Source organism: Pimephales promelas, chromosome 13, assembly GCF_988280905.1.
Source record: "Pimephales promelas chromosome 13, fPimPro1.hap1.1, whole genome shotgun sequence".
NCBI classification, from domain to species: domain Eukaryota; kingdom Metazoa; phylum Chordata; class Actinopteri; order Cypriniformes; family Leuciscidae; genus Pimephales; species Pimephales promelas.
The window spans coordinates 32,581,620-32,606,397 of NC_142781.1; the positions used below are offsets into that span (position 1 = coordinate 32,581,620).

Consider the following 24,778-nt stretch of genomic DNA (forward strand, 5'->3'; position numbering starts at 1 on the left):
ATAAACGTGCCTTAGAAAAAAAAAACATTACTGGCGTGTATCTTTAGACAAAACAATGCCACTGTCATATTTTAAGAAATATCAATGAAAGTTGCGTTCAGGTAAAACAGCCCAAACATGCAATTTAGTCTGGGACCCTATCAGTGAAACCGAGTGTTTTATGTACAATTCCCTTTGCATTATTGTATTAGTTCAATGCCTTCATGTTTTGTCTGACACTTGCTATTCTTATCCGTGTATATTAGTCATATAGTTTCCATTGTGTGATTGGCTATTTTTTCCTTCAATTTTACTTATGATGACTCATATTTTCTGTGTACAGCAGCAGTAGATATAGATAAAGATGAGCTTGATGACTTAAGTCGAGACAAATGTGAAATGTTAAAGGAGATATATTAAGACACATTCATGGTTCTTGTGAAATTAATTTAATGAATAAACGGAATTCACCATTAGAGCAAACAACCCACATCCAGAAAAATCAAACAAACTTTCATTCACAATATCAGCTAATCGCTATCATTTATTTAATGGCTGAATTTGCTTAGAAATTTTTGCAAATATTGACCTGCCTTATGGGAAATAACCCATCACTACTAGTCATCCTTCTGGAAAAAAAGCATGCAAATAACAATTATTACATAGTAAACACACCCTCAATATGCTTTAATGAAAAACAATGGAAAACACACACACAGTGAGAGAGAGAGAGCACTTCAAACCGTGAAAAACCACTCCAGTGGATATTAACTAAAATACCCCTGAAACAATATGACCATCCTTATCCAAGGCAAATGTATCATACATAGGATATTTTATTTTTCAGATTTATTTTTTTTTTTTACAGTAGAACCATGCATCTGCTTTATAAATACATTATGAACTAATTATGAAATAAACAGGTTTAGCCAGATAGATATATCTAGATTGGTTCTAATGCAGATATGATCATGTTCCAAGATGAGTTTTGTCTCTATTTATGTCTGTATCATTCAGGCAATATACACCAATGAATAATAAACCAGACCACAGCCCTTCATAAGAGTGGAATTACACACACACACACACACACACACACACACACAGAAGATTGTGCTTTCAGCTAAAACCAACAGCATGTGGATTTTTACTGGTTGTGTTCAGAAGGGCATGTACACACAAATACACAAATGAAGATGATCTCCTTTTTAAATTATTATTTGTTTGGACAGCAAGTACAACTGGATTAAAAAAGTTAAATAGCTTAAACTAAAATAATTTTTAGTTCTGAGATGATAACTAGATGCCGCTTAATTGAACAAGCAATGTGATGAGGTCATGTGATAATAATGTTACTTAGTGAATGTTAGTTTCGTGTGCACACAAGTTTTCCATTCTGAACATAAACAGATAAACAGTGAGAGAAATAAAAACAGAACTAAAGAAAAGTAAACATTTAAAAGTTTGTATCTTCTTCATAAGTCTGAATGGTTCAGGTTTTTATGTTCCAGCTGCTTGTAGTTTATGAATTAATGGCCTGTTCATTCACACTGACAGTGATCGTAGTGGCTGTAAGTTAGCCGTAAAACTATTATTATATTTTTTTTGCATTCATTTTTACAAAATTTTGGGGTCCGATTTTTTTTATTTTTATTTTTTTTTTATAAATTAATACTTTTATTCAGCAAGGATGCATTAAATTAATTAAAAGTGATAGTAAAGGCATTTATAATGTTAGAAAAAAATATATATGTTTCAGTTATGTATCAGTTTTCACAAAAATATGAAGCTGCTCAACTGTTTTTATTGATAATAATAATAAGAAGAAGAAATGTCATTATAAATCATCATATTAAAATTATTTCTGAAGGATCATGTGACACTGAAAACTAGAGTAATGATGCTTAAAATTCGTCTTTGATCACAGAAATAAATTACATTTTAACATATATTTCAAATACAAAACGGTTATCTTAAAATATGAAAATATTTCACAAATCACAATCTTACTGTATTTTTGATCAAATAAATGCAGCCTTGGTGAGCAGAAGAGATGCATTTCAAAAATCGTACAGACCCCAAACTTTTCAAAAGTAGTGTATATACTTTAAATATACATTAAATGTGACACATTCACATTCTAGAGGGGAAAGAGCATTTAAATTGCAGCAGCGTATAATAAATATCATATCATGGGCGAGATAAATAGCCTACCAAACAAGTGTTCAACACATTATTATTTTTTTAAAACCATATCCCTGAATGTGGGCACAGAACAGTGAAACATTCACAACAACATTAACTCCTCCTCCTCCTCCATTTTCATCTTCACTCTCATTGGTAGTTGCCATTGAAGCTCATTTGCATAACGTTCAAGACATGTCGCCTCAGAACTTTCACACTCTTAAAGTTGGCATGGTAAATGCTGTTAAAACCCACCGTCCTCTTCCGGGCCCCTGCGGGACAGGACCACCTGTCGACGGGGGCCTCTGAGGTGGCTTCCCGAAGTCTCTCCGTTCAGTCCGGGAGCGGAGGTGTAGCAGGGTCCCGCTCGGCCCAGAAGCCCCCGGACGAGATCCCTGTGCATCCCGCCTTCTATGGAAATGGGACTCAGCTCGTCCAGCGTTTCCAGCCCGGTTCCAGAGCCGAAACCGAAGGGCGTCTCGCGGTCCAGGCGCGGGTTACTGGAGCTGCTCGGGGACTGTGGGTCGGCGCTGAAGTATATAGTGGAGCTGGATTCGGTGGGGCAGTAATTGTGCTCAGGACTGTCCCCAAACACAGACTTCCCCTCCGGCGAGCTCCTCTTGCACTCGGAGACGGGCGACTCTAACGGGCTCTGCATTTCGAGACTGTCGTCCTCCTCCGGCTCCTCTCTCGCTTCGCTCACGCTCTCAAACTCTTCCCTGCAGTCGGCCATCGTGTCGTCTCGGCTTTCCGAGGTGGACGCACACCCGTCTTCAATGATTTCCCCCTTCCGATCCACCATCAGTATCCCGGATACTCCCCCCGCCCCGTACGCCGCGTTAATCTTCGCCGGGTCTCCGGTTTTCAGGGCGAGACGGATCAGCAGCCAGTGATGGTGCCGGCACTCGCCGTCCAGCTTCACGCCACAGCTCCCGGGATGCTCCAGCAGAGACCCGGGAATCCCCGAGAGGGAGAAGGAAGCGTGAGAGGACGGGAAGAGGACGGGAAGAGGGGCCGGAGGAAGACTTTTGTCCCCCAGAGAGAAGGATGAATTGCCCTGCTGAAGACACTCTCGGCCCATGTGTGCCCGCTGACGCAAACCCTGAGAGATTTCAGTGGATTTGGGATGCAGGAAACGATAGTACAACGTCAGTGATGTCAAACCTGAGACAGATGGAGAGGAATAGATTTAATTTAGCTGAAAAAGATCAAATGCACGTGTTGCTGCTGTTATGGATCTATGGGCTCTATGCACGGCGGTATTTCCGGTGAAGCATTAGGGATGCTCGATAACTTCCGCCGATCATAGAGTCCAATGCAATAGCAAGAATTTATATTGAATTTTATACTCCATGGTTATACTAATGAAACGTTAGTCACAAAAACAGATAAAACAGACTCCCCTCGTTGTGTTTATGCTTCTTTTTAAAATTATATCAAATAAACATAACTGTATATAAAATTACATCTAAACGTATGTACGTTTCGTTTCAAAGACGGGAGGACAGTAAATATTGAAGACTCTGCCATAATCCCGTTTTCTCCGGTTTTCCTCCGCTTTAATCTACACAACCGGAAATAGACGAGCATCCTTGCGTCAAATGCGGAACTTATGCGTGCATATAGCCCATTGCAGACAAATTCATATTTCCCTTTGATCACTTTATTCAAGAACTGTCTATATCTAACAATTCTTTTTATAAACGACTCTATATAAAATGTGTTATTTTATCTATTTAGTTTAGCTTAGTTTAGTTTAATTTCAACATTTAAACCACTGAAACCATATCATATTTTTATGTGATATACAGGGGTTGGACAAAAAAAACTGAAACACCTGGTTTTACTACACAATAATTTGTTAGAATGGTGAGGGCCTCATTTTGCATCCAAATCCAGCACCAATTGACAGATAGAAGTCCTTCACAGTGACCAGAGGGATTATGAGCCGTTCCACTTCCAGAACAGTGTCCAGGTCACTATATGATGCTGGTGGACTCGCTCCTCCAAAACACCTCAATAATATTCAGATCTGGTGACTGTCAGACCATGGGAGATGTTCAACGTCACTTTCATCTTCATCAAACCCTTCTGTCACAAGTCTTGCTGTGTGTGTTGGTGCATGATCATGCTGATACACGGTTTGAGCATCAGGTGCTCATGATCCTCCAGAAGGGTTTGGTAGTCCTCGGCAGTGTCGTGTCCATCAAATACAATCAGGATTGTCATGATATTGGAGCTCAAACCATCACTGATCCACCCGTGCTTCACTCTGAAGATTGGCCGCCAGGCATATAGATGTGAAACCTCCAACATTGGCCAGTGTTTCAGTTTCATTGTCCAACCCCTGTAGATTCAGAGGTCTTGCGGAATAATACACGAAATACACATTTGATGAAATCAATGCCAGTCGTTTTAAACAGTGCTTACACTCTAATTTAACCATACTAGTCTATGTGGTATTTTAATTTATATGGTGTGGTACTTAAGTTTATAATTTACAATGGTAAATTTCAGAAAAAGGAAGATCCGATTGTGTTGTAAAGCATTTGCCTTTTCTAATAAAAGAGCATTTTTACTTTTGCGTCATAAGAGTTACACTCACCTAAATGATTATTGGGAACACCATAGTAATACTGTGTTTGACCCCCCGTTTGCCTTCAGAACTGCCTTAATTCTAAGTGGCGTTGTTCAAGAAACCAATTTGAAATGATTCGAGCTTTGTGATATAGTGCATTATCCTGCTGGAAGTAGCCATCAGAGGATGGGTACATGGTGGCCATAAAGGGGTGGACATGGTCAGAAACAATGCTCAGGTAGACCGTGGCATTTAAACGATGCCCAATCGGCAATAAGAGGCCTAAAGTGTGCCAAGAAAACATCCCCCACACCATTACACCACCACCACCAGCCTGCACAGTGGTAACAAGGCATGATGATCCATGTTCTCATTCTGTTTACGCCAAATTCTGACTCTACCATCTGAATGTCTCATAGAAATCGAGACTCATCAGACCAGGCGACATATTTCCAGTCTTCAACTGTCCAATTTTGGTGAGCTCTTGCAAATTGTAGCCTCTTTTTCCTATTTGTAGAGGAGATGAGTGGTACCCGGTGGGGTCTTCTGCTGTTGTAGCCCATCCGCCTCAAGAATATGCGTGTTGTGGCTTCACAAATGCTTTACTGCAACGAGTGGTTATTTCAGTCAAAGTTGCTCCTCTATCAGCTTGAATCAGTCGGCCCATTCTCCTCTGACCTCTAGCATCAACAAGGCGTTTCGCCCACAGGACTGCCGCATACTGGATGTTTTTCCCTTTTCACACCATTCTTTGTAAATCCTAGAAATGGTTGTGCGTGAAAATCCCAGTAACTGAGCAGATTGTGAAATACTCTGGCACCAACAACCATGCCACGCTCAAAATTGCTTAAATCGCCTTTCTTTCCCATTCTGACATTCAGTTTGGGAATTGGGAATCATTAAAAAAAAAATACTTTTTATTTCAGTGTAAATGATCAAACCCACTATTGTGCACTATGACACAATACTCTCACAATATGACACCTTTGTTATCGAGATCTTTCTTACTATCATGCACTCAACACACACACACAAACCCTCACCGAGCAGAAAGCTGCACAGCACCGCAGTGGGGACGATCAAGCTATCCCATGATGCATCAGTCAGGATGTCAGATGCAGCCAATAGCAGTGTAAGATTCTCCAGCAGCATCACCTACACACACAGAGCCGTCACTCGATGCTTAAAGGAACAGCTCCAAATTCTGCATGAACTACTCCTTGAAATCCATATTCATTTTCTGCATATTCATATTCATTAATATGAGAGAGTGTTTTTGATGGTGTAAACACTCCAGAAAAACAGATCAAAATATCATTAGCACAGATCCTCTACAAATATCTCATGCTCTCATTAAGATAGTGTGTTTGTACCGTATAGAATCCTGCCATCCGGAACCGGGACGGTCCGTCCTTCACGTTGAGAAACAGGAACACATGTACGCCTCCCAGAATGAAGTTAAACACGCGCCATGACCAATGACCCACATATATATCAGTCTGCTGGGAGACCAACCACAGCGCAGCCATCAACCAATGAGACGCTGGGAAAACATGAGACGCACAAAGATTAAGACGCTTTTTTGTTTGCGTGTAACAAAAAGAGATTGCAAGTCACAATACAACAAAACTGAATGGTCGTAAAAATAGAGTTAATATAATTTGTGCAAATTATTTTTTTTAAATATATATTTATATATTCTTTAAATTGTATATTTTTTTTTCTTTTGATTTTTAGCATGAAATTATAAACTACCCTTCAGAAGTTTGTGGTCGATAAGATTTTTTTACAGTAATAGATATTAAATATACTAAATATTGTGAGACATTATTACAATTTAAACTTTATTATATTTGAAAATGCAATTTATTCCTGTGATCAAAGCTGTATTCTCAGCATCATTACTCCAGTCTTCAGTGTCACATGATCCTTCAGAAATCACTCTAATATGATGATTTGCTGCTCAATAGTTATTTATTATTAATATTATAATTTTGAAAACAGAAAACGTGCTTTATATTTTTGTGGAAGCTGTGATCTTTTTTTTTTTTTACAAAATGCATAATTCTTTGATTAATGTATATTAATATTTATATTAACATTAATATAAATTTCAAAAGAATAGCATTTATTTGAAATAAAAATCTTTTGTAACATTATAGATATCTTTACAGTTACTTCTGATAAAAGTAGCATATGTCCTTGCTGAATAAAGGTATTAATTTATTTAAAAAATTGGTAGCACTTTACAATAAAGTTTCATTAGTTAACACATTTAGTGAACATGGACTAAGAATGAACAAAATATATAATTTTCTTTCATTTTATTTATTTTTAAAATGTATTTCATTTATAAAACATTTACTAATACATCATTAAAGCTACACTGTGTAACTCTTAGTTTATTCTGACCTAAAAACACTTAGTTCTTTCAAAAATATATGTGCTCATTAATGTATATTTACTTTGTTCAAGTAATAAAGTATTCTCGTGAGTGTATAATCTGCCATTGAAAATCCATCCGATTTAATGCCGGTCGCCATGTTGCCCCTCCATCTTGAAAGTACATTAGCCAAAGAGGGACATACCCGTTAATTCAAGCTTCGCCTTTCGCGTTTGCGTTTGAGTCAACACTCATGGACGAGGTCGAACTGGAAGCCATGTTAATCTTGTACTACATTGGCCAGCGTAGGAGTTAAAACGAAATCGCAATTGAGAGGAACAGAAACTAATATTCACTGGATGGTCATATACCTTTTCACCACTAGATGGGGGTAAAAATCACACAGTGTAGCTTTAAAATCAAAAGTAGTATTTGTTAACATTTAGTCAATTCTCTGTGAACTAACATGAACAAACAATGAACAGCTGTATTTTTATTAACTAAAGATTAATAACTAAATGTTCTACTCATTGTTAGTTCATGTTAACACCTTATTGTAAAGTGTTACCAAAAAAAAAAAACGTACTGACCCCAAAGTGTACAATGCTAATTTACAAACAAACCCTGAACGTGCACATCTGTGATCTTCATGCACTCACCCACGACCCCGATGACCCAGCAGCCGAAGGTGCGTGTGAACAGGGCGAGGCTGGTGAAGCGGGCGGCTAACATGCCTGTCCTCCACAGGAGCTGGCACAGGAGCGCTGCTGGTGGCATCTGCAAATGTCCCGGACGGATCAAACAACACGCCCGACTGTAGAGCACCAGCGCCCAGGACAGCGAGAGCAAACACACGGCATCGCACAGAGCCACTGCAGACAAAAACACACACGGTTGTCTATACATGTGTGCAGTGGTGTGACTTTGCTTTAAAAATTGGGTGGGACAGGTCAGTGTGTGTGTGTCGTCAAGATATACTGGTTCTCACCTCCACACGAAAAGTGCACTACATTAAAAACTTCCATAAATCACTTTCCAAAAACACCTGAAATAGTTGTAATTAACCCTCTGGGGTCCTTGAGATGTTCTGACATGTTTCAGTTGCTTATAAACATATTAATGGGACAGATGAAATTACACTATATTTAGCACAAACAGGGCTACCATAATATGTGAGCAACATGTATGTACACGTTTGAATCATGTTATTGAAAAAACTAAAAATGAAAGTTTCTGAAATAAGGCCACGAAACACAAACGAAAAAGTCTTGTGGTGTTTATCCACAAGACTTTTGACTAAGGCCGTGTGTCCACCAAAGCGTTTTTCCACGCGCCAGGCGTAGGTTTTCAATTGTTTTCAATGGGAGCGCCGCGTTTTTTAAACGCCATGAGCGTACCGAGGCGCTGAGCGTTTTTTTCATGCTGAAGCGCTGAGCCCAGCAGAGAGTTGAAAAATGTTCAACTTTGGATAAAACGCAGCGCTCATCACTGTCACTTTTTACCCAGCCGTCCAATCACAGTGGAGGAGGGGCGGGACTAAACCACACTGACCAACTGTCACAACATTCAAACTGCTGCGGATATTCTGTATCATAGCAACGGAAAAAACGCTGCGCTGCCAAAACGCTCTCAAGCGCCCAAAGCAGAGCGTCTAGCGTTTTCAGCTGGCTAAAAACGCTTTGGTGGACACACGGCCTAATGGATGTTGTGGCCTAGAGTTTTTTCTTCACAATGATCTGAAAATCATCCTGCCTAATCGTTCACATAAAACTGTGAATTGGGTTATATTGTGAAAAATATTTTTTGTTTGGCAAGGCAATATGCGAATGGACATGAACGGCCCAACCCCATCATGTATATATAGGTGGTTCTCACCTGAGGAGACAAAGACACGCATAACATCTATGACTATATACTGTTAGTGCCGATAATTTTCACGCGAATAAATATCAAAACCGAATTGTTGGGGAGTAGTTAACTACAAGTAGCGAAGCTACTAACTTAACTACATTTTTCAGTAGCTTGGCAGTAGCTCAGTTGCTTTTTAAACAGTGTAGCTTTTCCAGTAGCTAACTACTTTTTGCAGCAAGTAGCGGTGTAGCGCGAGCAAAAGCTACATTGCTACATTGTCGAGCCTGCGTGAATCAGCCCGATGCAAGGATATTCTTCTTCTCGTTAGATTGCAAACTCATTTTTTGCCATTACCGCCACCTGTTGTTTAATCACGCATCTTGCGGCTAACGGTTCACTGACGTAAAGAAGTGGGTTGACATTGACACACCCATATTAGGGTGACGGCAGATTTTGAGGACAGAGAAACAAGCGTTAATTACCCATGGTCTTATTTGTCCAAGTTTAATCGTTATTTTTGAGAAAATGTTCTAAATGCCATTTATGTTGAATGTATATTTTGTTCTTGCAATGTTGTAGGCTATTTGTTGCAATTTTGCACTTTTGACAAACAGTCTGAGATATTTGAGTGTTGTGTGTAATAAAACAATACTCTATGAAATCATAATTGTATTGCATTGTTTTAAACACTAAATATTTGAATTAAAACATTCATCAGACACTTATTCAGTTATTTATAATATATGATTTATAACATCTTATAATAATAGGTAATATAATATTTATAATATGTTGTTCAAAAAGTAAAAGTAGTTTCAATGTAGCTAGCTACTTTTTGATAGTAACTTGTAGTGTAGCTAACTACTTTTCCAAAAGGGTAGCTTGACTGTAGTTTAACTACTTTAACGTACGAGTAGCTTGTAGCTTGTCAAACTACAGTTTCAGAGTAGCTTCCCCAACACTGCGAATATGTACATCAGTGCTTGTATATCAGTGTGTGCAAGATTTCACCGGAGCGAATCGAGTCTCCTCAACGGTGTTAGCGATAGATTGTAAAGACCGATAGAGAACAACGTATCCGCGCAACGAACACTCTGCTTGATTTAATAAACCACACATTTCAGCGTTAGATCGCCTCTTTTTTAACAAACGGACGAAATGAATGCTCTGCTAGTTAACGGAAGATGTTTTATTTATTTATATTAGGTACATCCGTGCCGCGAGATGTTTCAAAAAGTGGTGGGGACAATATCGACCCTGGTGGGAACATGTAGTCCCACCTGCAAATTACGTTTGGAAGGACTGACCTGGAGACGAGAGGCCGTAGCCGGTAACGCTGAGAGCGTACATCTGCAGGAGCGTCTGAGGTAACGTCATCAGCAAGACCTCCAGCAGACGCAACGCAGACACATCCGCCTGCCGCATCACTTCCTTCGCATGCGACTGCGACGCGCCCTGAGCGGTCCATTCACACACACTGCAATCCCAAAATCTGACACACAACACACATCAAGTCAGCTTTACTTATATACATTGTTTCAAAGCAGCTTCATAGTATTAACAGGAAGGTAAAATTCATTAAATATAAGACAAATTCTAATTGAGTCCGTTGAGTGTTGATTTAGTTCAGTTCAATAACGGTGTACAAGTTCATCAATTATAAAACGAGATCAATTCAGCTATAGGCAGCTCTACAGAAGGCAATTGTGTCGCTATTGAGCTCGAGTTGGTTCGGTTCATGGTTCGGCTGACGAAAAAATAAGGGTTTGGGAAGCCCCAAATGAACTCAATTGTAATTTTTGAAGATATTATTCCTTTAGAAGCACACCTTTTGAAGATGCCCAGGTGAAGAGTGTGTATGATGAAATTGTGGCCTGTGCGCTTGTCTCCGTCGGCCCTGTACCATCTGAAACTCAACACCTGCACCATTGACCCCGGTAACAAGAGGGCAAAGGTCAGAGCGGCCAAGCTCAGCTCGTCCTGCCACAGGTAGAAGCCCACACAGCAGATCACTGAGGAACAACACAGAGAACATCTACATCTGTGCACTTCAATATGCTTTTGAATCATATGAGATTATCTAGAACAAAAGAGCAGTGAAATGGGATGAGATAATATCACTGTAAATCCAGGTTAAACTGTAATTATTCAGTAATCTGTCATTAAAGCTTTTTGCAATGCTGCATCTGAACAATAATTATTTAGAAAATTGCCCCTTCAGATACATTTGAATTTGTTAATTAAAAGTTTCTGTCCAGTATTATATATATACATATACTGAAAGGACATGTATTATAACAATACTCTTACAGATATATTTTCAACATGATTCAAAGTAAATATTATATCAATATAATTATTTCATATTGTCTTTAATACTGGCCATTATATATATATATATATATATATATATATGATTAGCCTATATATTTACTACTATATATATATATATATATAGAATATCATAAACACACACACAGGTTTCTGGATGGTACATCAACAGATGCTCAAGCAAGAAAGATGAAGTGTGTGTGTGAGAGAGAGAGAGAGAGACAAAATATATGTGTCAGTATTACATGGTGCTCCAAGGTACTTCCAAATATACAAAAAAATAAAAAGGGTACCAAAAATACCATGGTTTTACATGTTTCTGAACAGGTTTCATGGTTACATGGTATTTCAGACATGTTGTAAGTAATACCGTATTTCTGGGCGTACTATGGATTTTGGACATGTAATAATAGTGCCATGGTATTCTTTGAATGATCTTGGAGTAGTATGTAAATACCTTGGTAAATGGATACGGTAACGTTCGTTATAATGTGATTTATAGGCTATATATAGGGTGCATTAGATGCTCCTGTGATGCGGTGTAAGGTCACTCACGCGCCGCTCTCTCCGCCAGCAGCACGAGCGCGGACGCAGCGAGCAGAAGCACGCGCCAGCAGCTCGACCACGCGTCGCGTCCTCTCCGCTCCGTTACCGGCATCTCAGCGACCGGGACGCGGCGTTGCTCGACACATCTTTGTGTTTGTTGTTGTTGTCAGCGGCGGATCCGGTTTCTCCTCTCCGTCGTCCTGTCAAAATATCTGACGTCACGCTTCTGGACCATTAAAGAGACAGTGACGCGCATCCGCTAAAACATTCATGTTGTTGTATAAATAATTATCTTATTTTAGTATATTTCAGCAATTATGTGACATTCTGTGTAGTCCTACCTATGGTTGCGTGTGTCTGTGTGTAGGTGTAACTGTGACCTGGATTGTTGGACAACACAAGAGAAACATGATATCCGCTGGACACACACACACACACACACACCTTAAAAAGAAAAACGTGACACATGTATTTAAAATATATAGTCTATTTAATGGTTGTTTAAATAGCAAAGCATAAAAGAAAATCATAGCACAAATTGAAAAGACAACATACAAATAGGCTATTAAACCACTGTTTTGGGTAACAGATATCAGACTAATAAATAATACATATTTACAACATATAAAACACGTACCAGCTTTCTCCAATATGACAATAATTTTGCCCTGAGAATGGTACCATTAAAATATACCATTATCAACTCTTGTCTGAAAGCATGGTTTTATTGAGTTCACTTGATATTACAAAAATATGACCATTTTGGACTTTTAGATTTAAAAAATCTATTAAACTTAAAAAAGTTTAAATTAAACTTATAAAAATTAAACTTAAACCCAGACATTATTCAAATATACAACATGTAATAAAGTGTATAATATTGAATGATAATCATATGGACTACCATTCAAACGCTTAGGCTCAGAAATTAATGTAATTAAATTGACCAAAAGCAATAGTCATGACATTTATACATAGATTTCTGATTCAAATGAATGCTGTTCTTTTGAACTTTCTATTTATTCTGAAAAGATGCATCACAAATATTAAGCAGCACGACTGTTTTCAACATTGATAATGATTTCTGGATCATGTGACACAGAAGACTGGAGTAATGATGCTGAAAATTCAGCTCAACATATATTTAAATATAATTAACAGAATCATTTTACAAACAAAAACAACTAAAAATGTATGTATCGAATAAATGAAACACATATAAAACTATAAAACAGGAAATCAGCATCTCTTACAAATATCACCGTTGAAAACTTTTAGAGAAAAGAGGGTTGCATGGACAATTCATTGTTGTTTTATGTATGGAAGCATATGGGTAGCAATATTCAATTTGAAATGTAATATGCAAAATGACAATGCAATATGTAAAATGGCATTGCATTCTGGATTTAAATTTACATGTTACATCACCATTCTAGCAACATTTGGTGCAAAATGAAATTTAAATTACATAATTTACATTTGCCATTTCATACAGTAGTTTTGATATGCATTTTGCAAGTGGCAAAATTAAAATGAAAATGCATTACAGAAATGAGCAAAAACTGTGGCAAAATGATCATTCAAATGTTATTTTTCTTAATTGCATTTACACAGTCAAGACACTTGCGATTGCATTTTCATGAAATGTCCCGCAATGAATCTAGCAAAATTCAACGTGCACATTGAGCGTTTCAATATGCATATTAAAACTAGTGTATGAAATGGCAAATGTAAATTGTGTCATTTAATTTTCACTTTGCACAAAAATGGTAATGTAAAATGTAAATATAAATACAGAATGCAACGCCATTTTACATATTGCATTGTCATTTTGCATATTACATTTCAAATTGAACATTGCCCATATGCTTCCATATTTACGTGGACCTGTTCTACTCCCTCCCAGCAAGCACCTGAGTCCAGATCACCCGGCACATCCTCTTTATAGACTCCGCCTCCATATCGACCTCAAGGCTCTCTGCACCTTCGCTGAGGTCAAACCTCTCGATCTCGTCATTGGCTGAGTCCAGCTGAGAGGCGGAGCCTGTGCCGCTGGAGGCGGGGCAGAACTGCTGGCGGTGGATCTGTAGGCTGCACAGGTGTGTGTACCTGCGAGGGCACTGCGGGCACTGGTGTGAGCGTGGGGTGGCGTGCAGGCGTCTGTGGAGGCGCAGGTGGATGTGCTGGGTGAAGCTGGCGGGACACTGCTTACACACGTACGGGCGCTCCCCCGAGTGCAGGCGCAGGTGAGTCTTCAGGTTACTGCAGCTGCTGAAACGCCTGTTACACACCTGCACACGAGACACAGAAAAGTCCCTGTTTACTCCTGGTATTAAGATGCGTTTCGGTCGATCGGATCACAAGTAGACGTTCCCGTTTACACCTGGTGTTTTAACCCGTCTCTTGCCCACTTTTAAACACTTCTGTCCTGATTTCTTCGAGGGGAGGGTACATTCATGGGCTTTCGAGTTTCGATCAAAATAATAAAAGTAAAATAACTAGACGCAATTTATATATGAACACGACCGGAGAAAACAGAAAAACACACACGGAGCATCAGCTTTAGTTTCTGCTCTGAGAACCACGAGACCAGCCGAACACTGTGAGTGGTGGGTGAGAGAACATTGAGATTGGTATGTTTTTCATCTTCAAACCAAATTTGGGTCTCCAGCCAACAAAGTTTAAATCCCTTCCTGTAATTTGTCCGCATCAGGTCAGTAGGTGGAGAGCAGACGGTGTTTTGTACAAACTAGCCCACATGGAATCGGTCAAAAGTGGACAAGTTCAAATTTGTTTGAACCTGTTTACACCTGTATTTAACGTCATATGCTTGTGATCAGATCATCCAAAAAGCATCATAATACGAGGTGTACAGTAAACAGGGCCCTGGAAAGCAATGATATGATCTCTGTGTGTCCTTACATGGCATCCGTGCGGTTTCTCTCCCGTGTGAACCTGGATGTGCTTCTGAAGGTGAGCCAGCTGGGTGAAATTCCTTCTGCAGATTTCACACCTGTACGGCTTCTCGCCACTGTGAACCCTCAAGTGCACCTGGACATTTAGTAAAAAACACAAAGAAATATTAAATACAGTAATTTATATATATATATATATATATATATATATATATATACAGTGATGTGAATAAGTTTGGACACCCATGCTAAAGTTGCCTAAAAAGAGGAATAAAAAATCATCTTTTGGATGTTGATCTTAATGCCTTAATTAGAAAAATGTGGAAAACTCCAACCTTTAAGGACACAATTTTTCTTTGTGAATGAATAATGTTTTTTCCTTAAAATACAGGGTGCATGAGTCAGGACACCCCTATGTTAAATTCCCATAGAGTCAGGCAGATTTTTTTTTTTTAAAGCCAGTTATTTCATGGATCCAGGATAAAATGCATCCTGATAAAGTTCCCTTGGCCTTTGGGATTAAAATATCCCCACATCATCACACACCTTCCACCACACCGAGAGATTGGCATGGGGTACTTTCCATAAGATCATCTTTCAATGCAAATCAAACCAGCTGTTAGGCTAACTGTAGTAAAACCATGCCAATCTCTCGGTGTGGTGAATGGTGTGTGATGATGTGGGGATATTTTAATCCCAAAGGCCAAGGGAACTTTATCAGGATGCATATTATCCTGGATCCATGAAATAACTGGCTTTTAAAAATAAAAATCTGCCTGACTCTTTGGGAATTTAACATAGGGGTGTCCTGACTTTTACACCCTGTATTTTAAGGAAAAACATTTATTTATTTATGATACATAATTTATTCACAAAGAAAATTTGTGTCCTTAAAGGTTGGAGTTTTCCTCATTTTTCTAATTAAGGCATTAAGATCAATATCCAAAAGATGATTTTTCATTCCTCTTTTTAGGCAACTTTAGCATGGGTGTCCAAACTTATTCACATCACTGTATATATATATATCTATATATATATCTATCTATATATATATATATATATATATATATATATATATATATTCTTTTTAAAGAAATTATTGTATTAAATCAGCAGTCTCATCCCAAGACGTCATATAACTGACGTCTTGGGACGTCTTTTGACCATACGTCAACATCCGCCTTTTTAGGGTACCCTTAAACGTCGGTTAGATTAGGTTATGGGATCCTAACCCTACCCCAGACCTTAAACCTACCCCGTCACCTAACCGACGTTAAAGGTAAAGCGTCAGTTGTATGACAACTAACCGACTTTTAAGGGTACCCTAAAAAGGCGGATGTTGACGTATGGTCAAAAGACATCCCAAGACGTCAGTTATATGATGACTTGGGATGAGACTGTGTTAATTAAATTAATCAAAACTGACAGTAAAATTATATTTCAAATAAATGCTATTTGGAAGTTTTTGTTTATCAAAAATCCTTAAAAAAGCTATTACAGTTTACACATAAAATTTGAAGCAGCACAACTGTTTTCAACATTGATAATAATAATAAATGTCTCTTGTGCAGCAAATCATCATATTAGAATGATTTCTGAAGGATCATGTGACACTGAAGACTGGAGTAATGATGCTGAAAATTCAGCTTTGATCACAGGAATAAATCACATTTTCAAATATAATAAAAAGAGAAAACAGTTATTTCAAATTGTAATAATATTTAACAATATTCCTGTTTTTACTGTATAGTTTTGATCAAATAAATGGTGAACAGAATATACCACAGTATATATATATATATATTCCAAAATATGAGATGGGAGAATTTTTTTTATTATTTCAATTTATTTTAATTTCTTGCACAAAAATGTTGCCTTCCCCTGAGAAACTTTCTGCTCGCTCACAAAAAAACTCAAAAGTTTTACAAAGTTTCACAGGGGAATTTTTCTTCCCATCTCATATTTTATTCCATCACCATTAGGGACATCTCAGACATCGTTTATTGAACCACACACACAAGACAATAATCCACGTACCTTCAGGTTTGACAGTTGACTGAAGTTCTTCCCGCACACGTTACATTCATACTGGATCTTTCCGTTCTGTCTCTGCAGTGGATACGGTAAAGCCTTGTACCCTGCGGTCTGCCTCTTCTGAGACTCTGTGGTGGCGTGTGTGACGGAGGAGGAGGAGGAAGCCACACACATCTCGGAGGGATCGGTTGCATTGCTGAGTGTTGGTGGTTGGTCACGTGACATCTTTGTTAAATCTTTAGGTTTTGTCTCTCTCATTGTGGAGTCTCTCACATCAATTTTGAGGTCGCCTCTATTGGTCAGCGCTAATGAAAGGTGATTCTCTTTGGATATTTGACTCAAAAGAGATGGATACATGTGGATTGGTGGAAGGGGAATATCATTGGACATGTGTGCTGTTGTTCGGCCAAAGCCCATTGGCTGATGTGAAGGCACATATTGAATAATAGGCCATATATACCTAGGCATAGAGGGGGTGTAAACATGTCCTCGAATGTCAGAGATGCTATTAGTCATCAAAGATGGAGGTGATTTAGGATTCTGCAGATGTCTGGTCACTTTTTCCCCATATTTCGATTGTGTTTGAATGTGATGATGATCATTCCAGGGATTCAGATCCAGGATCTCAGTGACGGTATAACCTCTCTTTCTCTTCCTCACTTGATCTTTGATTTAAAATAAAATAAAAATACTTATATAATATATTTAACAAGAAAGTTACATACATAGCCATCACAACAGTGGGGAAGCAGTTTTTCCAATGAAATGAAGTTCAATTTAAGGCTGCAATCCCATTAAACAGCACAATAAGTTATTAATAAAATAAAACACATTTATTCAATGTGTTTGTATAGTACTCTTGACAATCAGAACAGCGTGAAATTGGTCGTGGCTGTCACTCACGGTCTGTTGGAGGCGGCTGCTTCAGACAGGGTGTTCTGAGGCTGGTGCTCATTGGCCGCTTGTATTCTAAGCTCCGCCCCACTAGTAGCTCCTCCCCCGGCATTAGATCCTTCACTGCATAGAAGTAAACCTGCATTCCAATTTGGAATCCGGCAAGATTCTGTTGCCATGGAGACGGGGCAGAATTTACAAAGCACATCCAATTGCTGTCGCTCTCATCCTCACAAGACAGGAAGTGATGTAAACGGCCCTCCGAGAAGATCTTAGCAAGGAAAAAAAATTTTGCATTTAACAGAATATTACTAATTATGCATTAAAGTATCAAGTTAACCTCTTCAATGCAACTTTTATCATCCATCCAGCATGCATCCAACATATTTTAATTTTGCACTTTTGCAACATTTTTATGTTGGTATGAGCATTAGTAATAGATGCATATGCAAAGTTGCAAACACCACTAATAATCATTCTGAGGGGTTTAGGAAACGAAACCGCGTCACATTAGGCTTTTGCTCTCAGATTTAAAGTGCACATCTATTTGTGCGAGCGACTGTGTGAAAGTGAGAGGTTGTGGTTTAGTTGTTGATTCAGTCTGTTAGCTGCTGGTTGAACAGCCCGTCTGTTTGACCCGCTGACACCTGTTTCTCTCTCTCGGTCTTTCTCTTTCTCTCTTTCTTTTTTCAGTTTAGTTCATCCTGTATAATATTGAACTTAAGAGATTAGACTTGCACACTTACTTTGCATGCTATGTAGTCATTTAGAGAGAACTAATTCCTTTCCATTTAGAGAGATATTTAGCCCTCTAGATTCAATTTTCAATTTATATGGCTGTATTTTTGCTATTGTATTTCATTCAATGTCAACTACTATTTAATCTACATATAATCATTAATTCAAATGTCTCTTCTGCTCACAAAGGCTGCATTTAACTGATCAAAAATACAGTAAAAAGAGTGATATTACAGTATGAAATATTATTACAAGTTCTATTTTTATATTAATTTATTCCTATGATACATTTCTGAATTTTCCATCTTCAGTGTCACATGATCCTTCAGAAATCATTAGAATATGATTATTTGTTGCTCAAAAAATATTTTTAATTATTATCAAGTTGTGCTGCTTCATGTTTTTGTGGAAACCTAATTTTTTCATTAATAGAAAGTTTAAAAGAACAGCATTTGTTTGAAATGATTTGAAATCTTTTGTGACATTATAAATGTCTTTACTGTCTGACTCTTAATTTAATCAGTATTCATATCTTTAATTCACAAACTTTTAAACAGTAGTGTTTATTATGCATTGCATATCGCCTATACAGTCAAATCATAATATCGATTCATCGATTCAAATATAATATATATATATATTTATATATATGAAGAGTTCAGATGCAAAAGCCTCTAAGTGCCATTTGAAATTTTCTTCTAGAATGATCATTTTTATCAAGCTTGTATATTTAAGTTCAGTGATTTCACTCAAATGGCAATGATAATTACATATTAATTGTTATTTAAGTGAAATGACTGAACTTAAATATACAAGTTTGATAAAAATCATTATTAAAGAAGAAAATTTCAAATGGCATTTAGAGGCTTTTGCATCTGAACTCTTCATATATATGTTTTATATTTATATATATGGATAATTTTGCCCTATTCATTTCTGAGCAAATAAATTTAAGCATCAAAAATATTGACTTAATTTCCGAAGTGTGAAAATGATCTATTAAGGTTTTCTGGGAACCTTGTTCTCGGTTTGTGTGTGTGTGTGTGTGCGCGAGCTCCTGTCAGCCACTTCCTTGCTGAGTCAGTGTGTGAGGTACGAGTGTGTAGCTTTACTGGCACATGTAAGCGAGGAGCAGTGCGTCAGAGAAACCCAACATGAGAACACACACCCCTGAAACATGACTTGTAAATATGAACCTGAATGACTCAGAATGGTTTTCGATCTCACAAAAACACACACACACTTCTTATCTTTCTTGCTTGCACATCTGTTGACGTACCATCCAGATATGTTTCCGGTTGATGTTTGCAGATATGTCTTCAGGGTGGAGATGTTCTCCCTGTAACGGGCCGAACCGGGTCCCTAAAGGAATGAGCTCTCTGGTGAAAACACCCAGCACCTTCTAACAACACAATAGCAGAAAATCACAAATGCATTACATAAAAACTATTTGCAGCAAAACCAATAAATTAAGCCCAGGCCACAGATGACTACTCACACGATTACAGTGCCTTGTAAATCTTTGTAAAAACGTTGCTTTGTTATGCCGCTTCAACATAAATCCGCTTGAATGGTTTGCAATTAAGTTAATAATTATCCTTCTAAATATTAAATGATTTGAATGAAGTCTTCAAGCTTATGAGATTTAGTGATGTCTGTTCACTGAACATGCTCCTTGTTTTTGAGAGAAGCACCAACTCATGTTAAAACATATTTATTTTTCTAGCAGCCTTTGTTATGTCTCCTACGTGACCAATTCACAGTCAATGCATTTACTCGACTTTTCATCTCCAATCACAAGAGAATAATGACAAATATTGTCTGAACCTCTTACTGAGAGAAAGTACATCAGTATGTTTGGGGAAAGTTTCCTGATTGAGGAAGCATCTGCGTGCGTGCGTGTGTGTGTCAGTATCCTTTGATCGTGAGGTGAGCATCTGGCACACAGGGGACATGAAATGAACAGCTGACAAACAAACTAGAGCATAGGAACTCAGATTTGTGACATCTATTGGTCACTTTGTTTATCTATGCCTTAACCAATCAAAACCTGACGTGATGTCGTAGTTTAGTGACCTGTGTGAGACTCGAGTGTAATTGCTGCTGTCATAAGTGTGTATGCAGAGCGGCCTACGAACTACTTGCTGAGTGTGAAGCTAACTTCTGCAAACTATTCTTCAGTCAAATTTCCTTTAATTGATTGCATCTCTGACTTCTGGTCTTCATTCATCATATCTGGTCCTTATCGGGTCTTAACAGTAAATTCCCTGACAGTGAATACTTTGAAATATAGAGCATATTTGTGCAAGATCATTTAAATGTCAAATGTGTTTTAGTGAGTTTAGTGGAAATCAGCAGTTCTCCTCAGGTCCTAGCAGAGTTCATCACATTACCCAGACAGCAAACTGACATTGAATCAACGTGGAAACGACGTCTCTCATGACATTGAAACAACGTTGATTTGCTCATCGAATTAACGTTGAACCAACGTCAGACGCGGCATTCTTCAAAGCTAAATGAAATCGAAAATTGGTTTGCTTTCATAACGTTGTAACAACGCGTTGATTTCAAGTTGATTTTCCGTTAGTTTTGAAAGAATGACGCGTCTGACGTTGGTTCAACGTTAATTCGATGAGCAAAACAATGTCAGATCAACGTTGTTTCGATGTCATATTTCCACGTTGATTCAATGTCAGTTTGCTATCTGTATTGCTTTATCATTCCAATTGGTTTATAATCATTTTTGCTACATTTTGAGTTGTGTTTTTTTTGCCTTTTTTTATATTATTAGTTATTTTACTACATCAAGTTAATCTAAATAATCCAAGCATGAAAATGTTTCCTTCTTCTTACTCTCCTGAAGTCTATGGCAGCCCATCCCAGATAGCAACCATGTGGAAATATGACATCGAAACAACGTTGATCTGACATTGTTTTGCTCATCGAATTAACGTTGAACCAACGTCAGACGCGTCATTCTTTCAAAACTAACGGAAAATCAACTTGAAATCAACGCAACGTTATGAAAGCAAACCAATTCTCGATTTTCATTTAGCTTTGAAGAATGCCGCGTCTGACGTTGGTTCAACGTTAATTCGATGAGCAAAATCAACGTTGTTTCAATGTCATGAGAGACGTCGTTTCCACGTTGATTCAATGTCAGTTTGCTGTCTGGGATAGAACCATTTATGGGAAAATCATGTTGAAACGACCAATTCGTACGAATTCGTACGAATGATTCAAAAGTGGCTAATTCGTACTAATTCATACGACCTCACTCGTACAAATTTGTACGATTTGTCTAAACCCACGTGACGGTTATGTTTAGGGGCGGGGTCAGGGGTAGGTCATTCGTACGAATTCATACGAATTTGCTAATTCGTAAAATATGTACGAATTAGCTAAATCGTACTAATTCGTACGAGTGAGGTCGTACAAATTGTTACGAATTAGCCACCTTGTAAAATTCGTACGAATTCCCGTGAGATCGGGTTGGTTGAGCGTACATCAGTTGTAGCCTATATTGTGGTGCATTATGGGATTGAATGAGTGCACTTTATAATTTCAACCATGGTTTCGGACACCATTACTAATGACTGTCCCCTCATATAGTGCTTTATTTAAGGGTATATTAGGAGGCGATTTAGGACACAGCCCAGAGCACTAACTGTCTAACTCGCCAGTCGTCCATCTGCATCACATCATGTGCCACCAACTGTCCAAATTTACACTGACGTTAATAACTTCAGTAACCATTGGGCTAGAAACAAAATTGTTTCCTCTTTATCTTTGGCTTAAGATGATTCACCCTAGGACGTCATTTTTGGTCATGAAAAGTTTCACCGAAATTGGCTCGGATCATCTTCAGACTATGATGGCAACAAAAAAAAAACATTCAAAGATTTTCCAAAAACCAAACCGTTCTCGAATAACGTGCGACGATTTTGAACAAGAGCACGCCAAAATGAGGCTGTATCTCCGCGATGATTTGGAGTAAACTTGGTACTTGTAATTTCAAGCATGACTTGAAGCAATTTTTCAGTGTTTTGGCACAGCGCCACCTACTAATCAGAGATATGAATAAATATTTTTTTTAATATAACTTACGAATAGTTTACTTTGCCCCCCAAAAAACTGGTCTCTTTTGAGAGCGTGAAGCGAATGATACCAAATGTTGCCTTGTTGACCACTTTGGGCATTGGGCATTTCAAATTTTATCATAAAATGCTGTATTTTATGTGTCATAAACACCATGATTTCTTTGAAAACCAACTTTTTCAAACTCCTCCTAGACTATTTGTACAATTTTTTTTTTTACCAAACCTGGCTCAGATCATCTTCAGCCGATACCAGCAAAAAGTTATTAAAAGCTTTTTGATAGACCAAACCATTTTCTAATAACGCATCAACAAATATGATGACTTGGCGCCCAGCAAATTCTGAGGCTGTAACTCTGCAATGGTTTGACATATTGACATGTCATCGTCACCTCAAACTGACCACACCATAATAATAGCCCCACCTATTGGTTAAATGGCAAATTTATCTTCGTAGTCATGCAGTGTACTGTATATGTGTGTGTACCTGATTGTGATGTGTAAATCTGAGGTTTCTGGGTAATGATGTCCAAGCTCTGGATTCCTTCCACACATCAAAGTCCTTCTCACATTGATCTTTAACATGACATCTGCGTGTCACATCCACGCTCTCCTCAGTTTGCACAGCGATGCTCTCATCTGCTGTGGTGGGGAGTGTTTTTGATGGCATAATAAAACCGAGTTGAGATTATACCTGTGTATGACAGACAGACAGAGAGAAAAAAAGGTACACATAATGATCAGTGCAGTAATTTCAAACTATTTTTTTTCTGTATTTCTCATGCAGTCCGTGGCAAAAATTACATAGGGCCTACATTAATATATATATATAAAGATAGTATTTGAATTCACTCATTTGACTTCATTTTAATGGAAGTTGTATATATTGTATGTATAATGTAAATGTAAGTCAACAAAATGTAAGTTATTGCTATCGTAACTAACAAACCAATATTGCCAGTAGTCAATTGATTAAGTGATTGTGATCGAACACTTAAGAAAATGAGCCATTGAAAAGACAAAACTCAAATGACCAAGCTAACGCTTTGCTAACTTCACCATTAAGTTATGGAAATGTCTGTAACGTTTTAAAGAGTCCAAACATTATGGGAACGTTACTTTTAAATGTTCTCTAAAATTCTGCAACAAGTAGTAACATACAAAAAATGCTTCATGAATGATGTAAAAATAATGTATTTTGAACATTTCAAGAACATTATCAAGGACAAGATAACTTTGAACAAACGTTACTGGATGTTACTGGAATAACTGAAGTTCATAACTTTGAGAGAACAGGAACGGGAATTGGAGATGGAGATTTTCCAATAATGTCTCAATCAAAACAGCTGCTCTCCACATTTATTTTATAGCTGTACTGTATGTCATGTCTCATTTGTGTCTATATATTTCTTCTTAAGGGTTTTAGAGACAATATTGTGTCCTCTAAGAAATGCAAACATTTGTACTTTTCTTTTTTTCCGATCTGATCAAAAGCAAACGTTTGACAGGTACATGTCATGTCAGTTTGATGTGGGAATTCAAACCAGTAAGAATGAAACTCAATAAAAGAGCAGAGTTCTGTGACCGCAACACATCTGAGCTGAAGAGGTTTCCTTCAGACGGAGCTTCAGCTGATTCACACGATGTTCAAATAGTCAAATGTAGACTTACTTTGATGGTGTGAGATGAGTCAGTGTGCGTTTCTCTCCAGCTGTCTGTAAGAGGAGGTTGCAGTCAAGGTCTCTACCTCTGTTTCTCTCTCCTGAATGTGTAGAAACCTTCCTTTTCATTCACACATCACTTGACAAACTCCACCCTGATATCTTCCTCCACCCCTTCGGTCTGCCTCGCTCTTTTCCTCTCTTTAAGTGTGCATTTCGCAAATCACATGGTCTCTAAATGACATATCAGACATGTCATAGTTTTTAAATCTATTCATTCAATTCTCATGACAGTGCTGAATAATAATGAACGAATGTATTTAGCTGATAACCTACTTACAAAGAATACAAAAACTGTGTATTCTAAAGAAGAAAACATGTGACATATGCAAAATATTATACTTTTAAGTTTTTTTTTTGTTGATTTCTGTGTTGCAAAACTTTCCGAATAATTCATTTTAAGTATCAATCAAACTAAGTATCAAACAAACACCTTTGTATGGAAACCCTTTCTGCCACATGAAAAAAAACATGCTTTTGTAAATCATAATTATGATATATATATATATATATATATATATAAGATA

General features: G+C 37.8%; 2 protein-coding genes across 3 annotated transcripts; both read right to left on the reverse strand.

Annotated features, from left to right (window-relative positions):
- Window positions 1-405: 405 nt before the first annotated feature.
- On the reverse strand, window positions 406-12,260 carry xkr5a (XK related 5a). The gene is made up of 8 exons (XM_039674361.2): window positions 12,194-12,260; window positions 11,862-12,052; window positions 10,804-10,987; window positions 10,283-10,467; window positions 7,784-7,996; window positions 6,115-6,284; window positions 5,785-5,896; window positions 406-3,327 (listed from the first exon to the last, which is right to left on the reverse strand). The coding sequence occupies exons 2-8, from the start codon at window positions 11,962-11,964 to the stop codon at window positions 2,408-2,410; spliced, it is 1,887 nt and encodes a 628-aa protein (XP_039530295.2). The 5' UTR covers window positions 11,965-12,052; window positions 12,194-12,260; the 3' UTR covers window positions 406-2,407.
- Window positions 12,261-12,332: 72 nt separating this feature from the next.
- Window positions 12,333-24,697, reverse strand: prdm1c (PR domain containing 1c, with ZNF domain). Of its 2 annotated transcripts, XM_039674358.2 has the most exons (7): window positions 24,202-24,697; window positions 23,018-23,224; window positions 19,713-19,835; window positions 17,705-17,966; window positions 16,805-17,466; window positions 14,775-14,903; window positions 12,333-14,143 (listed from the first exon to the last, which is right to left on the reverse strand). In XM_039674358.2, exons 2-7 carry the CDS (start codon window positions 23,198-23,200, stop codon window positions 13,745-13,747), a joined length of 1,758 nt encoding a protein of 585 aa, XP_039530292.2. In that variant the 5' UTR covers window positions 23,201-23,224; window positions 24,202-24,697; the 3' UTR covers window positions 12,333-13,744. The 2 variants fall into 2 exon arrangements, with proteins under 2 accessions (XP_039530292.2, XP_039530294.2); XM_039674360.2 differs by lacking the exon at window positions 24,202-24,697 and having other exon boundaries at window positions 19,713-19,795; window positions 23,018-23,104.
- Window positions 24,698-24,778: the final 81 nt, after the last annotated feature.